The following is a 17,794-nucleotide window of genomic DNA, read 5'->3' on the forward strand; positions in this document are numbered from 1 at the left end:
ATGGATATCGAGTAGGAAGTGTAGGGCGTTGTGTCGGTTGTTGTGTTTGTGTATATGTCGGTGCCGTGTAGCTGTGTGCTGTGTTGCCTGCGTCGCCTGCGTTGTATGTAGGGTTGCTGTGTGGCCGTGGTCGTTCCCAGTGTTAACAGACTCGTCTTTTTTTTAAAAACAGGCTGCTAGAAATCTCGATAGCTGGCGCAAGTTACCGCCCGATTCTAAATAATTTGCTCAAGTTATTTATCCATGTGAGTTCGGCATTCGTTTTTTTTCTTTTTTTTTGTCTAGCGGCTCGTTGAAGCTATTGACGCCGCCGACCGCCGACAACACACGTACGTACCTTTGCAAGTAGCTACGTCCGCCGCTTGGAGACTTTACTGTGTATAAAAGACATCGAACGAGAACTAACGCGCCCTGTGTGCTTTCAATTCGGCTGAAAGGCGCGCGGCTCGCTGGGCTCGCCTCTCGCCTGTTCTCGGCCGCTGGCCGCCATGCTTCATAAGGAACACGCTCGAAACGGTTTTGCGGAAGGCAGACACGGTGTAGCGTGTTAAGTTTACACAGCAACTCATGTGTAGACGAAAAACACAAATGGCCTCGTGTAAAACGAACACGTTTCGACGTGTCCGCTATGGGACAAACGGTTTACACGTCTGGGCGTGTTATTTTTGCTAACAGTGTAGTGATACACGACCGCACGACGGTACGATGCTAGCGTGGAGCGCTCTTAAGAGCCCAATTGTTAATATTGACACCTAGGTAGCGAGAAGTCGGTTTATCTTAAAATGATGTAGGGGGCCTCCTCTGTTAACGGGGAATGTAGTGGGTGCAGTACGACTACGGCAAAGACAGCACCTCTCACTTTTATTACCAGCACAATCACGAGACAAAGTATTGTCAGCTAATCTCTTAGTTTACGAGGGAATGTTTTTGGTCCTTAATTCGTTTGCAAAGTGAAAACGTTCAGATTAAGGTTATCTCGCCTATTATTAGCCCACAAAATGTCACCACGAATAGTAATCAGGAATAAAAACAGGGCGAAAAAAACGAAGGGCGAGTCAAAGAAACTGGAAAGACAAGCGCGAGCTGGTGAAGCTTTTGTGCATTGAAATGCGTATCAAAATCTTCATTTTGTTTGCTTGTGGTTTTCTTTGAACTTTGGTCTACTCTTTCGACGCGAATTAGAAGGAAATAATATTAATGAAATGACTTCCCTGTTATGAATACACGGGTGCATCTTTTGTATTTATAACACGGAACCCAGTGCGAAGAAAAAAAAAAAGTTAATCGTAACAAAACAAAAAAATGCGTTTAACACGCGTAGTGTTCGACGAGCGAAAACTTCGTCTTCCATTCCTAGATAATCTCGCGTGACGTGCATCGAGGCGTCACACCACAGACGGTGAGGGCGTCACATATTTCTCGCAAGATGTATTGCGGCGTCTGGTGAATACGCCCTGTTTAACGTCATCCTGTCTCAAAGAAGTTTGAACCTTCCCTTCTAGAATATATTTTATTAACGCCTCGCTTTATTTGTTTCTCTTGTTTCATATTCGTTCTGGTATTATCTAAAGCTTTTCCCGGCATAAAAGGTGGTGACGGCGACACGTGTGATGTACCCACAGGCAAGCAGGCGCCCTTGAATTCGACGATTTATTGAACGGGCTACATGGCGCAAACCTTTACGCTTCACCTTCTTCTTCTCTTGTTGGTGAGTGCAAAACTTGGTAAATAATGCACATCCGGTAGTGAGAAAACTGCTTATGCCGTCGTTCGGAGAGAATGTTTTTTTTTAACTCTCTTCTTATGATGAATTCCCCTCGCAGATCTCGAGCGCTCCAAAAGCGCTCCATTTGGCGCGCGCATATTGCGCTCGCAGATCTGACTCGAGCTGGTCATCTTCCCCTCGTAGATCTCTGGCAGCGCCCGCTCCACGGAGCGCCTCAAACTCCGCCATACTTGCTCTGCGGGACTTCACAGACCTTTCCGGAAGTTGTCAGAGCGCCTACGTCATTTCCTTGCGCGGCGAGGTTGGCGAGGTCGGCGGGCCGGTTGGGCCACGGTCGGGTCGTCGAGTTGGATCTGTTCGGGTGTGTCGGTTGTTTACGTGGGATAGTGAACGCTCAAACGCTTCTACCTCGCGTAGATCAGGGACACAAAGCTGGGACTGTGGAGCGTGGTAAACCGCAGGCACTGACATCTGTGATCGTGAGAGGAAGAACGAGAAAAAAATTACAAAAAAAACGACAGAAAAGCCGGTGCAGACGCAAGGTTAGGCCTGTTCAATCTGCAGCCAATGATTTTTCACCATTTTCCACGGCATTCCGCCAGCGTTTTCCCGTGAAATAAAGCAAGAAGAGATTAGGCAACGACCGTGCAAGTGATGGTTTGTTACTTCTCTGTTTATTAAAGTCGTGCCAGATATCTGAACTCCACCGCTGGCAATCGCTGTCCGTGCCCCGCCGCTTCGACGCGGCCGAAAGGTATGTGACGGGGCCGAACGCGGACGTCTTCGTTATTTGCGACATGAGCGCCGCGGTACGTATAATTTCGCCCGGCCTGTGTCGCATGTTATTTCTGCGTCAGAAAGATCAGTTGGTGGGCTTGTCAAGTTCAAGCAGCGGCCATTTTGAACGGCGGAAGGGGAAGCGGGGGGGGGGGGGGGGGGGGGGGGGGGCGGGGCGGGGTGGGGCAGGTTAGGTTGTTCCAAAAATGCGAGTTTATTTTCTTCTCGACGATTCGGAGCGGGTCCCACGGAACGGAATTTCGCCTCCCTCGCGGATTTTGGAAACCGCTCCGGATCTACGAGTGGAATTCACCATCAGTTGAGAGATTATTCGGCTTGACAATATTTATAAATGTGTACAATTTATCATTATATTAGACATTCGGTACATACATTGCATCACATTATACATCTGTACAATTCATCATTGACCATATTTATACATATTTACAATTCATCATTATACATCTGTACATTCATCTGTACAATACCATTTTATCATAATCAGAAGCGGTGCCGTATGCCTTCGTGGTATAGGCGAATTGCCGTTCTGCGGCGCCGAGGATCTCCCGAGTACAAATAAATATTGAATATCAAATCAAATATCAAATATATAATAAGCTAACAGTTCTGAATGATTTATTTTCGTGAAAGCAAGACGCTTTGGGGGGGTAATCATGAACGAAATGCCGCCACAGATATAACAGAAACTTCATACTTGTCCGAAGCTCCCGGTAGCAAAGCTTGCCGCCTGCCGCGCACAACCGATGGTAAACACAGACATGGTCATAGCTGCCTACTTCATAATTCAACTATCTTTAAAGGGGTCATGGAAGGATATCGGGTTGGAATGTTCGTGACTTTGCAGAGGCGTTCTGGTTCTAATCTGGGTCAAGTATGCTCTCACAGACCGCCACTGATTAGGAAACTTTTCCGTCGCGGTAAACTTGCGAGGATAAAAGGGGTCCAATTTTTTCCGTCTTGCCTCCACAAAGCTTGAGGATGTAATTGTGGGATCGAAACCACCCGCTCGACATCACTGGAGCGCGGCTCGTGGATTGAACGCGAGAACTGCGTGAGCGCTCGACTTCGGCTCATCACAATCAATGCTTTGTCGGACACTCGGGTGTATTTGCTCGTGTCCAGCCATTGCGGTAAAGACAATAGCTGAACTCTATACTTGGTCTCACCTTATCATGAACCGGCTTTATTAGATTAGCTCAGTTTTGAAACTACTCACAGACGCTGCTTGCACGAGCAGTACCCCCCCCCCCCCCCCCTTTTCACTCACCACGACTCGCCTCCCGATAAGTCGGATAATTACCTATATTTTAATTAACCTTTAGAGAAAATAAACGTGTGGTTTCCATTAGAAACCTTCTCAACGCCATCGAAAACCACGATATCAGTCTATTATAGAACGACGTTAAGCATGTGGAAAACGCGGGGGTGCACCAAAGTTACCACTTGGACAGTAAGCACAAAGCTGTCGGAGGAAAAACACGAATGATAATGTAATCATCCTCGTTCCTTACTGCTAGGTTTGCGCCTGCTGCACGGGTGGCAACTTTGGTGACACCCCGCGCTTCCCCACGTGCTTAACGTGGTTCTAAAATTAACTGATTTAGTGGTTGTCAATAATACTCTACAGTTTACTACTAAAACAGTATGCTTAGTTACACTATACTTAAAAGGTTGACTAAAAGTTTCGTTAATTATCCTTCTAATCTCAAAAATTAGCAGCATAAATCCTGTCCCCCTAGCGATATAACTCATCTGCACAAAGTACGCTTGTCTGTTTTTTACAGATTTTTTTTTGTAATAAATTTGTACAGACTAAAATCATACCTTATGGATATTGAGCGAATATAAATGCTTGCCCGAAATTGTTTCATAGAGCAACGTTAAAATTTTTATGTATATTATTCCATCTAAAAGCATGCAGCGTTAAGCCTTAGAACAGTGCGTTAAAAATCGCACGCCCATAGGAACACACAATTATGACGATGTTGTTCAACTCCCTTCTTGAACTGTTAAAGTAATAGGCTTAGAGAATATGCTGTCCTGAGAATTAAAAGCAAGTGATGTCCCCGATGGGCGTTCAAAGTCTCACCGCAGTGTGCTTTCTTTTCAATACAGGTTACTATCGAACCAAGTAAGTACACACTATTCAGACACCCCCTTTACAAATGCGTGAGCATTCGTTGATCTCACGAATATGTTCTTAAAGCTACCAGTTAATTGCGAGGTCATCTGATATGAGCTTTCGCGAAAGAGAGGAACCCCTTCTGCGAATTCTTTTATGGTTATTTTTTATATGCTGGGCGTTTTCCGACACGATCGAACAACCATGTCCCGGTGACCAATTTTAATTTTGATGAAAAAATATATTTTGCGGGCTCCATGCCCAGAAGAATAAAACCAATCTTGTTCTGGAACAAAACATTTTGTCTTGGCGAAAAACATTTGCAAGCACCCTCTCAGTCACGTGCGTGTTTTGTATATCTCGCGATGGTTGGTATTTCGGGCGGCTTCCCCCTAAAAAAACAGTTCTGGCTACGGGTCTAGAAATACTTACTGACACATTAGGCATAGGAAGGACTAACAAAAAGTAATAATCACAAGGTATTAATGTTCCTTTGAAAATAACAAAAATCGCAAATACGGCATATTGCGGAATAATGCTCTGTATTAAAATTTGTTTTCTCCGTACCTTGTGGTCGGTTTACCTTGCTGCATACCCGACTCGGAGAATTAACTCGGAGCCAACTGTTTCAACAACAAGAAACTACATTTAATTGGTCACGGACAAGACGATTAACATTGTTACCGGCGGCACCTGAGTCCAGGCAGCGACTCCCTGTGCGCCGCCTCTGATGCGCCTTATCAAGGCGGCGCACGCGATGCGCGCGTGCAGTCTGACCCCGGTTTAAGTTGCCGAAATAACGACTTTTTGCCATTTCCGCGTTGCATCGCGCGTGTCAATGCAGGAGCTGTAGGCGCGACGCTACAATCCCCACAACACTACTCGTAGGACGATGTCTCAAATCGACAACCGTATTTTCGGAAAAAAAAAAAAAAAAAAGGTCGAGATAGAACGAGGCCGTCGAGGTGCGTGACGTCAAGATATCTCGTTTCCTCCTCTCTTCGCTTGGCCCCCTCAAGGCGGCGAAGCGGAGAAGACGCGAGGCTGTTCCCTCTCCTTATAAAAAAAAAAAAAACAAGACTTAAACACAACTGTCAAAGATGCCTCCTTTAAAAAAAAAAAAAAAAAAATTCGGTCATTCGTTCGAGATATTGTTGTATGAGTGAGGCTTTGATGTTTGTAGCATCCCGTTGCATGCTTTTGCAGCCGTGTTTTGTGCAATCCAGATTTCGGTTCAGCATCCCTTCAAGGAGGCACGCACAATTGAATAACCGCACAACGGCTCAGTAGAATCGCGACGCATATTCTTTATCGTTGTAATGTTGGTGAACCTACTGTTTATTATGCTCCCTTTCACATTAGGTCTGAACGCAGTCGACGTTACAATCGGATGGAGCCAATCAAGCAGCGGCAGAAGTGCCTCGTCATGGCGATCGTCGCATTTGCGCGTTTGCAATCCCCGAATAAACCAATCACGCGCAGTAAATTCGCCCCCATCGCTCACTTTGTTTTACGCGTGATTGGTTTGGCCGGTGATTGGCTAGCCAGAAACGAGCCAGCTTAATATTGGTGGTTAGAATGCCGCGTGCCAAGTTCCTCCCTGAACGCATGGTCCTGCGGCATTCTAAGCACGGAGTCTCGCGGTGACTCGCCTTGGAGTCTGTAAGCAGATTGTCTTTTGTATGATGCATAACCAGTGCGACTCCTGCTTTAGAGGTCATATACTGCCGCAATGAACAAAAGCTTGATGTACAGTCGCAAGCGAGCGCGCGTTCTTTTTTTTTTTTTTCGAGGGGCACTTGATTGGTGGCTTGCGATAAAACTAGCGATGACGACAGGGCGATTCCATGCAGAGTAAACGGGGGAAGCCGCTCACTTCGAGGGAACCGCTGTTATCATCTGCGTGCGCCTGCGGGTGAGCGTAAGTCGATTGAAAAGGGAGATGATTCTGCAGAAGTCAAGATCGCCGAGCACGAATGAGACGGCTGCTCGGAAAGAGAGAAGGAAACACGTCGCATTTTAAGCAGCCATCTCATTCGTGCTCGGCGATCTTGACTTCTGCAGAATCATCTCCCTTTTCAATCGAACTACGCTCACCCGCAGGCGCACGCAGATGATAACAGCGGTTCCCTCGAATTGAGCGGCTTCCCCCGTTTACTCTGCATGGAATCGCACTAACTTATCGCAAGCCTCCAGTCAAGCGCCCCTCGGAAAAAAATTCGCGCTCGCGTGGAGCTATTCACTCCCACGGCGACTGTACAATAGCGTTTTGCTCGTTCATTAACGCTACCTTACTAGTACATTGCTACAGTTTTGTGAATATATTTGCATATAAGGAGGTTTTTAGTGCGTGTGTGTAATCTAAACGTCCGTTTAGCCGACGCGGGTTCAGCTTCACACGCGCTGCCATAGTCACCAAGAATCTGAGAAGAGTAGGGAGGAGTTTCAGCTGTCATGCAGCCAGCACGAGCTCGCTACCTTCGATGGTGCTTCGGCGGCTCGTGAGCCTCGTCCGGACACACGCAGCTTAAGCATGGCGGAAGTCAACGAGCACGTGCTGGAGCTCGAGCATCTGAGAGTGACGCCCTACTGTGCCCACCTTGTGAATTTCTATAGACGATTCCAGGCAAGGCGACTGGCCGCCGCCTAGTGTCTTACTTTTCTATTAAGAAGTATATGTGTGTGTGTGTGTGTGTGTGTGTGTGTTATTTACAAAAGAGCTTGCATCGTCTTGAAGCATTTTTGCACAGGGTGGGTTATACAAGGATTCGCAACACATCACTAGAACTTAGTTTCTCATTCTCTCTCGCTATCTCTCTCTCGATATATATATATATATATATATATATATATAATCGAAATTGTCTAGATGAATGAAGCGTACTTAATTGAATTAATCCGTCTTACGGAACCGCCGAAAGTCAAAACATCTGGCGGAGCCACGATTGGAAATCTGGGCATCCCACTGTCCCCTCGGGTGTGCTAACAACTGGATTACTCCTCCTGGACTTTCTGGCGTTTTCTATTTGTCTTTTTAATGCACAGGAAACGAAATGTACCCAATTAGATGTGTTCTGGAAGCACACGCCGCTACATGGAACGCGGTACAACGTTTGCTGGTACGTAATACGTGCTCTTCTTTTTTTTTTTTTCGGTGTTGTGAATTTTTTGGCGGTTTCGTAAAACTTTGATTTATTCGATCAAGTACGGTGCGTTCATCTGCACATTTTCGGTTATTTCCATGTATAGGACATGGCACTTAGAATATCAGTCAGTCTAGGACATGGCAAAGAACAGAATTGCAGGATGGAAGTTAAATTACCTTGGATTAAGATGTAATAGAAGGAAAACGTTATGTCTAATATCCCTGTGTAGTCGCTGATTGTAGTCGATCTGTAAAATAATAATAATAATCGGTCGCACCAGTCGGTCTCATGTTTAGAGATTTGTGTTTGTCTTTTGTCCCTTTTGATCCCATTCTCAAAAGATTATTGTCGTCATTCTTGTTCAGCACGCTTGCACCTTTGCAGTAATTGCATTATCATCATAACCTTAAAATGCAAGGCCTTACTCCTGTTGGAATCAGGCTGGTGGTAGCTGATAAAGCCCGTTTGCTCTACTAACATTTAACTCGTGATTAGCTCAGTTAGTAGAGCGTTCCACTGTAAATGGACAGGTCCCGGGTTCGATACTAGTACCAGGCGGATTGTTGCGGTCGCGCACCAGTCACCTATAGCTGTGTTTGGAGATTTGTGTTTATCCTTTGTCCCTCTTGTTCCCCTTCTCCAGGGATTATTTTCGTCGTCCTTGTCCAGCTCGCTTGCACCTTTGCATTTATTGCATTATAAGCGTAAATTATATTTTGAAATTCAAACCTTGCACGCATTTAGCATCCTTACAACGTTTCTGCTATAAAAGTCTAATTATGCAAAACATTTCGTTTTAGGCAGCGGCAGCCTGTTTGATCTCGAAGATGCGGTTTACTCATTCCTCGTCACAAATTGTTCTAACAGTGAAAGACTAGTAACTTTCGATATCACTGGAGATAACAAGACCCGAGGCCTCAAGGCCGGCGAAACCATGGACACGTACGTTATGCTATATTTTTCTTCCGAATAAGAAACGATAATTCGTTAATTATTAGAAACATTGGGGTAAAGAAATCTAACGGATCACTCTCAATTGCTTTTTATTACCAAAAAAAAAAACTGCTTTGAACAATTTCTATATATGTGGCTTTCAGTGTCCTTCGCGGTGACTGTTTGTGCAGTCTCTTTTGCTAATTTACAGAATGCCCAAGGCAATATGCATAAGCCACTAAACCCTGCAAGGAATCATTTGCGCTAGTGCGCTAATTATGCCAAAGCGAAAATCTTGTCATTTCACTAAAGCGAAGTAATGTGAAAAGCCCTCACTACTGGGGATGTTGTTAGTCTAAGAAATCAAAAAGATGTAGAAATACGGGAAAAAACAATAAGTACCTTCAGACAAATAACGCTCGTTTCTTCAACGTACCGGTTAAATTGTCTTTATTTCGCTATCAAATGTTACATTCATTAATATCGTCTGAATCTTTACGCACACAACACTATTTAATCACTATGTAGTGGCTATTATTTGTGATTACTTCTAAGCAAAACGTATACCCTTTAAATGTGACACGATTGCATTTAAGTACTAGTTAAAATACACTGTCGGCCTACCTGAGCAACCCTTGTAGCCTGTTCAAGTATGCTCACAAGAAGGCACCATGGCAACTGACAACACTGAGCGTAAGCAGTCCGTAGCATTTCATTAACGCGCTGCAGCCAATGAGATTTCAGCATTAGCCAATAAGAACGCCGACGGACGAATGACGAATCAAGAATCGTGAACATAAGCCGCACCCTGTGTTTCTCAAGCTGTAACTGAACATAGTGCATCACTTCGAGCTCTAAAGTAAAATCCTCGGTTGGTAATCAGTTGAAGATCATGAGTGAAATCCCCATCGGGCTCTAAAACCCATTTGACCACTGTGGCGATAAAATCGGAAGCCTTATTGTTAATGATCCTATATTAAACGCACGCTTGGCGTCATAGGTGCCGACTACGGCGGGGAAGGGGGGGGGGGGGGGGGGGAAGCCCCTCTTTTCCCTTTTCAGATATTTCGGACTGTTAAAGAAAACAATACGGGGAAAGAGGGCGTGGTCGAGCTTATTTTAATCTGAAATTATTTATGCATATGTTTAGCTACTGTCGCTCTTCACTGCATAAAAGATCGCGTAGATGGTCATCCTCGACAACTCGTTGTCAGAAGGCACTACTTGTCACATGCTTAGTGGTTCGGAAGTTCACAGCTATGTCTTTTCGACCAAAATGACTGTGCCATTGATACAAAAATAAAAATAAAAATAAACATAACAATAAATGCGGGGATAAAAAGCTGGAGACAAAACAAAAATTATCAAGAACCCGCCGGAAATGTTCGATTCTTGCATATTCAGAGGCTCAGAACTTCGAAACAAGTTTTTCCTACCAAAATGGGTACAAACTAAAAGAAACACGTCCCAAAAACGTGAAGCGAAAAAACAAATGTTTATTTTTTAATGATGTATTAGATATATTTTCCCATGAGTTAATTTATTCCTGAACATGAAAAAACAATAAATAGATTATTTTGCATTCTGCAGATGGCAATAATATGTACTGTCTGTAGTGTTAATTTAATTGCGATACATCAAACAACTTAGACGAAAAAAATACCAAGTTTAGGGCATAATTATCCGTAGATACATGTTTAGACATTTCTTCGAAAATTATTTTGAATAACAATAATCACATCTTAAGACGACACTTACCTAGGCTATACATATATCATTCTTTAAAAGTTTAACATCTCTACCATAAATAGCTTCGGCTATAGCGCGCTTCAAATATGGCACAGACGACAATCGTCAAAAAACCGTCGTCCTTCCTCGCCGCTTAGGGAATTTATTTCTTTAAAACTAAGCATGCCAGAACATTGAAATAAACGTCATTGTCTTTCGTAAGGAACGCAGCACCGCATGTAAAAATTCGAGAAAAAAAAATTACGAATGTACCTCACTACTTGAATTCAAATGAAACCGTCCGCCGGTCTTTCGAAGTTCGACGAACGTCGAACTTTTACCCTAAAAGGTCGAAGTTTGTCGAACCTTTGACATGTCAGGATTCGAAAATTCGAAACTTCTCGATTTCTCTTGAAAAATAAGTTCGAAAGTACGAAAATTATCGAATATCTTAGCGTAGGAAATTCGAAAGTTCTAAAAGCTTCGATTTTTAGTGCACAAAGTTCGAAAGTTCGAAAATCATCGATTTTTTTTTCTCTGTCAAGTTCGAAAGCTCGACAAGCATCGAATTTTGCAGCGTAATAAGTTCGAAAAGGTTCGAATTCTTTAGCGTCGTAAGTTCGACGGTTCGAAAAGCGTCGAACTTCTTAGTTTAACAAGTTCGAAAATTCGACTTCCTTCGAATTTTACAATATAGAAAGTTCGAAAATTCGAAATTTTTTGAACCGCTTGATTCGATAGTCGAAACTTAGGTTCAAAAAAAGTTCGCGGCATCGCTACCTACAAGTCATATTGGGGGTTAAAAGCGCTAAAAACGACGGACGAGTAGGAGAGACACACACCACAGAGCGCTTGGTGTGCTATGATCTGTGGTGTGTGTCTCTCCTACTCGTCCGTCGTTTTTAGCGCTTTTAACCCCTAAACATGTTCAAACAACTAGCCCAAATCCACACCCTTCATATTGGGGGATCGATGGCTGAGTGGACTAACGCACACCAGCTCGGAGCACCTGGAGCGCAAGTTCGCGCTGCACAACCCAGGGATCCTGAGCTCAATCCCCACACCCCTGCCCGTTTCGATCTGGATGAGCATCGTACCGGCGTCGTTCCTGTATCACTACTGCGGGGTGCTCGTTAAAAGACCCCGGCATAGCGGTTACTGGCTAAATTTCTGATCTACAGCTGAAAGGCAAGTCGCCCATTGGTGCTGACCAACTTCCGGGTGTATAAACATACATACAACACAAATACAAGTCCTCTTTTTTAAATCGCCGGCTGCATGACTGTGCTTTCTTTAGGATGCACATCGTGAGAATATACTTAGGTGCGCCATTTTGTACCACGGCATGTGCTTCGTAATGCGTGTTGTTTTCTGTTAGTTAAAACAAACATTTATTGATACACTTTTTCTTTCTACCTCGACAGCTTGTTAGAGGTCCCTCCGGGGCTTTGAAGCTCGACATGGTATAGTTGGAAGGCTTTCATCGTCAAAATCGCAAAACGCTCAAAATAAAAAAAAAAAAAAGCTCCTGAGAATTCGTTTTGGTTTTTTCACAAGTGAATCCCGGATTCGCTGACAGTGAAGTGTACGCACCAGCAGAGAGCCGCGCCAGTTGCTTCAAAGCACGCCGCGTAATAAACCGCGCGAGCTGATAAGAGCTGCAGATATCAGTCTCGCGCAGTTCCCGCTAGATGCCCGAACTTGCGGAGAGCTATAGCTTCACGCCACCCTAGTCTCACGTCACATCATTTAGACTTTAAATGATGTGGCGTGAGATTCCGGTGGCGGTAAGTATTTTATACATACAGAAAACCTCTAAAGTTTAGAAAGTTTCTGTATGTACGAAATAAATGAGTGGGTCATTTTCCGAGCAAGCATTGGGCATTATTTCTACACGAAAAGAGCAAGGTATACAATAATATTGCTTCAACCAGGTTTTAGAGCTTTTGCTGTGACTGCACTGTAAATTAAAAAAAAAACATTCAATTTTTAGTTGTTTTTCCTTTAGACTGCATTATCCTTCGAGGATCTTATGCACTGTATTTCTCACCATAGACTAGAGCTCAAGAAGAAAACAAGGAAAAAAAAAAAAAGAAAAACTCCGAGGGCACCTAAGAACTTCTCACGAGTTCTGAACGCGAAAACACGAATGTCTAATCGAATGCCACTAAATGCTCCCCCACACCCCTCTTGGCCCTCGTGGCCTCTGGCGAGCGCGCGCCACCGTGTTAAGTGGGGCCGCAGCGCCATGGGGTGGCGTTCCTTGAAACTAAGGCGCGGCGGGGGAGTTTATCTTCCGTTTCGTTGCTACAGGCTACATACAGGCTTCGCTCCATCGGACAGGAGAGGTTAGGCGTCGCTTGGCGCGCCGTCAAAAGCTGATAACGCCAGTTCCCTCCATGAGACGGTCAGTGTTTTCGCAAAAAAGGTCGGAATTCCGAGTACTTTGTTGCGCAAGAAGTCACCATAAAAAGGAAGGTTTCAGCTTTATTTAGACGTTAATTCTTTCACCATTTTTTTTTGCTGTTATTGTTTTGTTCTGCCGTTTTTGTGTTGTCACTAAACGAAATATAACAATATTGGTTGAAATATTAACGAGTATTGTTTACTATACTTCGTTTCAGCTTAGGTCCGAGCGCGGCCGATGCCAAGAGCCGAACGACCAATCAAACAGCGAAAGAGGCACAACGTCATGGCGTGCTGTCTGCAGTTGATAGGACCAGCCGGTAATCGCCGTCTCTCTGTGCGCGCTCCTCAGCCGGCTAGTCTTATCAAGCGCAGAGAGCACGCCATGACGCTGCGCTTTTTACGTTGTTTGCTTGGCCCTTCGGCTCGTAACATCGGCCGCGCTCGGACCGAAGCTGAAACGAAGTATACCACTTTTGATTTACATTTGAGACTCAATCCATTGCATCATGGACAACATCAAAGTCGATGATAAGAGATAGGTCTCATTACTTATTCGCGTTGACCGCGCAACAGTGATCCGCCTTGACGGGTAACCATGGGCATGCGATTAAACTCATTGCGTTGCGGTGCATTGTCACTATTCTTCGATGCAGGCACCCACCTGTGAAGATTAAAGTCGGCCCGGTGAGGTACGGCAAGGCCCAAGTTCAGTCCCTACAGCTGTCTGCTGTGTATGTCCAGATTTTTCACAACAACCAAAGTGGCGTGGTGGGTAATGCTTACATATCAGAGGAAGTAGAGCACAAAGACGAATACACGTGGACTGTCACCAAGGGAGTAGAGTTCACTACTACAGTCAAGTTCAGTGTAAACATTCCACTGGTATATCAATTCAGCTCAGAACTTTCGACATCCTTGAAGACAACTTCTGGATCAACCACGGTCGAAACACGAACTACGCGACAATCGATTACACAAGATGTGATAATACCTCCTGGAACCACCATTGAAGCAAAGTGGTATGTCAACGAAGCGCGAGTGGTGCGTACAATTTGATATCTTTTTTTGTGAATTACCAGTTTAAACCTTATAGTGCGAACGCACTTTATCTATAGCTACGCCGCTTGTTAGACACCTTTCTGTTGAGTGATCTACATAAAACATGCACTAAGGTAATTTTTATGCTAATTCAAGGGTGCAAGCAAGCTGGTTAAGAACTGTCGATTTCAATCCTGGAGGGTGTGAAAATAGGAAAAAAAAAACACGAATTTTTAATTACAGCGGAGGTTTATTTACCAAATTACAGCCTTAAGTAGACAACCAAGATTTTAAAAAATTCGAACAGTCTAAAAGAAGGCACAGACGACAACGTCGATGTCACGCGTACCTCACTAGAACACACGTATCTAAAGGGGGTACCCACCAGACCCCCAGCGAATACTCTGCAACTGGAAGCTGTTAGATTCCACCTTTATACGTATAAGAACAACTTAGGACATAGTCAAGGTAAAAAAACGTTGTCTCCCTTGCCTTCTTTCTTTTTTAGGGGGGGGGGGGTGGAGGGGCGGGGAAGGGGGGTTGTTATTGTTGTGGGTCTATATATGGTTCTGTTAGGTAGTTAGTTGGTTGACCTCTTTCATGTTGTGGCTTAGCGGTAATTTGGTTGTTCACCTTGAGTTAGTTGGTCTTATACGTATCAGATGAAATCTACCATCACCTAGTTGCGGAGTTTGGGTTTAGGGGATAAAGCGTACCCTTTTCAGATGCGTGTATCCTCGTAAGGTCAGCGTGACGTCAACGTTGTCATTCTTGGCCTGTTCGAGATCTTTATCTTGGTTCTTCATTAAGGTTGTGTTTTGTCAAATAAACCTCAGCTGTGTATGAAGATTCGCGTTGTCCTATCCTCCTGTTTCCCCATTCTCCAAGCTTAAAAAAAGATGTCATATATCTTTTTTTTTTATAAACCCAATCGAGAAAATAGCTGAATAATTACTGACGTTTCAAAACATCATGAAGCATAAACGTTTCAAAGTTTGTGGGTATTTTAGGTAAAAAAAAAAAAGGAGCATGTCGATACACACATCCGTAACAGCGATAGCTGCGGAAACTCACGGCGGGGTTTTTCGGCCTCGGTGTCGCGTTGAGGCACCGTGGGGTGAAGATCGTCATGATGGCGAAGCGCCTTGGCTTCGTTCTTTCAAGCATCCAACTCACCGTTCTCCCGGCGACGAACGGCGAAACGCGTCAGCGTCGCCGAGCAGCGCGTCATTTAGCGTCTCAAAACAAGAACGACGCAAACAAGTGGCGATGCCAAGACGCGCGCGTCTGCACCTTTGCGCCGCACTATCGTCAAGCTTCAGCGCGTTTTCTGCTTGGGGCAGCTCAAGAATTCACTAACGATGACGTAATGCGCATGCCTGTCTTCTAGGTGGATGGATGGATACTGCTGAAGCCTTTTAGTTGAGCGGAGGCCTGCACTACCCAGCCGAAGCTTTTAATTTCAACAAACAGCTCGAATTAAATTTGAAATTATATAATGATGTTGAGGAATTTTCTATGGGGACGCCACAGAAACTGTGGCCATCTGGCGGGCGTTAGACGAATCTCATACTCCCGACCTCTGCTAGAAACCGCGCCACTGTGCGGTTTCTAGCAGAAGCGTTTTGCATAGATATTATATATGTGGCACCCGATCTGTTTCTGATCAATATGAGCTTGGTTAAGCACAGCTCTATACAAAACGTTAAAAGTTGCAGTTTGTGCTAACTTTGTTTACACAAGGCCCGTAAATTGAGAACAGCAATGCCTTCCACGCGTTGGCGACAACAGCCGGTGATCTCCTTAATACCAGTTCATCTGCTCGATCCGCCAGCGAGAGAAGAGCGACCTGATAATAAGAGTAAAAAATGCCTACCATGTAAATTTTATTAGACACTGAAACAGGTAAATGTCGTCCCCTAGTGAATTCCGGAATGTCAGAAACACCGATCCTTCGAGTAGGCATATTCCAGCGCAGTTGAACAAAGAATATGGTGGTGTGTGGCCGTCGTTGTCACCTACAGCTGAGGGGAACACGATTGAATCCAGGATCCGAGGATCTCATGTGTGTCGAATAACTTGAGAACAGATACATAACGACGCTGGACGCATGTTGGTTTTCGAATATCAGGGTGCCAAACCTTTACTCCGAAGCGAGATCGAGAAATACCTCGATAGCATGTTTAAATACCTAGTAAGTGCGCCTGAACTTTTAAAATGCCTACCAACCTAATTTGGCCTCACGGCTGCTAGCATGTTCGAATAAAATTAAACTAAAATCTCGGCCGCAGGAGGCCGCAGAGGCTACCAAGATGCTGCGGGCGCATAGAAGGGGTCGGAGCGGACACCCCTTCACTCTGCGACGCAACGCCGTCACTGCCCGTTGGTGGCGCGGCCAACCAGCTGCCAACAGAGCCGTATATGTAGAGAGTTTGGTCAATGGGAGGCGCGGGCAGAGCCAGGGCGTGCGGCAGACTCGGAAAGAGGGCTTGGCATGCTCTCTTGACCAACCACAAGCCGAAAAGAATCCCCTAGCGGTGGTAGCGAGAAACAGTTCTGAGCCGATCGATCATCGAAGTCTCTGTTCATATATGGTTTTAATAAGTGCGTAAGAGTGAAGTGTAGTAACTCTTTGTAGTTGAAAATAGGGTTCACGTGTTGTTTTATCATGATCATGCAGAAAGATGTAAGAAACGAATGCGCCGCTCAACTCTGTTTTGCGCGGACAGAGTGTGACCGCTCTGACGGCAGATTCCTGGCGCTCGGCGTTTGGCGTAAGGATTATGTCGATCTTTCCGCTAGTCGCACTCTTCCACCATCATTTTAGATGAGTGTGATTGAAACATCACGTGTACCATATTTTCAGCCATCGAGAGTTACTCCAATGCAGTTATCAGGTTTGTTTCTCGCGACCACCGCCAGGGTATTATTTCCGGCTTCTGGTTGGTCACATTCGAATTTCTGAAGACGCCCTGGAACACGCCCAGCCCGCTTTCGGCCAATGGCGCCTCCTCATTTGTCTCCTATACTTCCCAACGAATGGCCAAACTCTCTACATATACGGCTCTGCTGCCAAGGCTGACTAGCGCGCTCCCTTGAGGAATCGCGCCCTCAAACAACTTCAATTCTCCCCGAGAAGGGAACTCGGAAAGCTGCTCTTCGCCCCTCAGACGTTTCAGCTCACGGCAGTGAGGGCTGCCCTCTACCCGCTTTTTAATACCCGGATTAGTGAGAAACGTATTTTTTTAACCATTTTTTGCGTATTAAAATTTTAACCCTATAGAGTGTGCTAGTGGATAGTGTCGATACCTCCGATAAGAGTACCCTATACTCCGACGACGTTTTTGCGCATGCGTTGTATTGTCATCGGGTATCGTCACTGGAGATATCGGAACGATTTACTGAAAGTCTCTAATATCACATTTGAAGCTCTACATGCCATTTGTAAATAACCCAACGATCCATATAATTCAACAAATCTGGATTACATTTTTCCCCTAATTTACATTCGGTTTAAGATCTCACAAAACTGGTGGTCCCATCGCCTGGATTGCGCTTCTTAAACTGGTGAGTCAATTAAAACTCGGATCACACCATAATAATTTTCTACTTTTTTTTTTAGGTTGTGCCATGGGAGGCAGACATCTATTTGGAGGGAACCGTTGCAGCATTATTTGAAACACCTAACAGAGCTTTAACATGGAAGTACTTCAATGTGACCGATATTAAACATAAATATTTACAAAGAAACGGAACGTCCGTCCTATTCCGGGCATCGGGACTGTTCCAAGCAAACGTAGCTCAGAGTTACCACCTTTCCACTACCCAGAAAGAATTAACGCACCGCACAGCGAGATTGGCCAAATATATTTTCGAGCAAGAGAGTTAGTG

At 44.8% G+C, this 17,794-nt stretch overlaps 1 protein-coding gene across 1 annotated transcript; it reads left to right on the forward strand.

Annotated features, from left to right (window-relative positions):
* Positions 1-1,666: 1,666 nt before the first annotated feature.
* LOC120841900 lies at positions 1,667-17,794 on the forward strand. The gene is made up of 5 exons (XM_040212902.1): positions 1,667-1,708; positions 4,643-4,658; positions 8,596-8,737; positions 13,519-13,906; positions 17,526-17,794. Exons 1-5 carry the CDS (start codon positions 1,667-1,669, stop codon positions 17,790-17,792), a joined length of 855 nt encoding a protein of 284 aa, XP_040068836.1. The 3' UTR covers positions 17,793-17,794.

Source organism: Ixodes scapularis, unplaced genomic scaffold (assembly GCF_016920785.2).
Source record: "Ixodes scapularis isolate PalLabHiFi unplaced genomic scaffold, ASM1692078v2 ptg000720l_1___fragment_2___debris__unscaffolded, whole genome shotgun sequence".
NCBI classification, from domain to species: Eukaryota; Metazoa; Arthropoda; class Arachnida; order Ixodida; family Ixodidae; genus Ixodes; species Ixodes scapularis.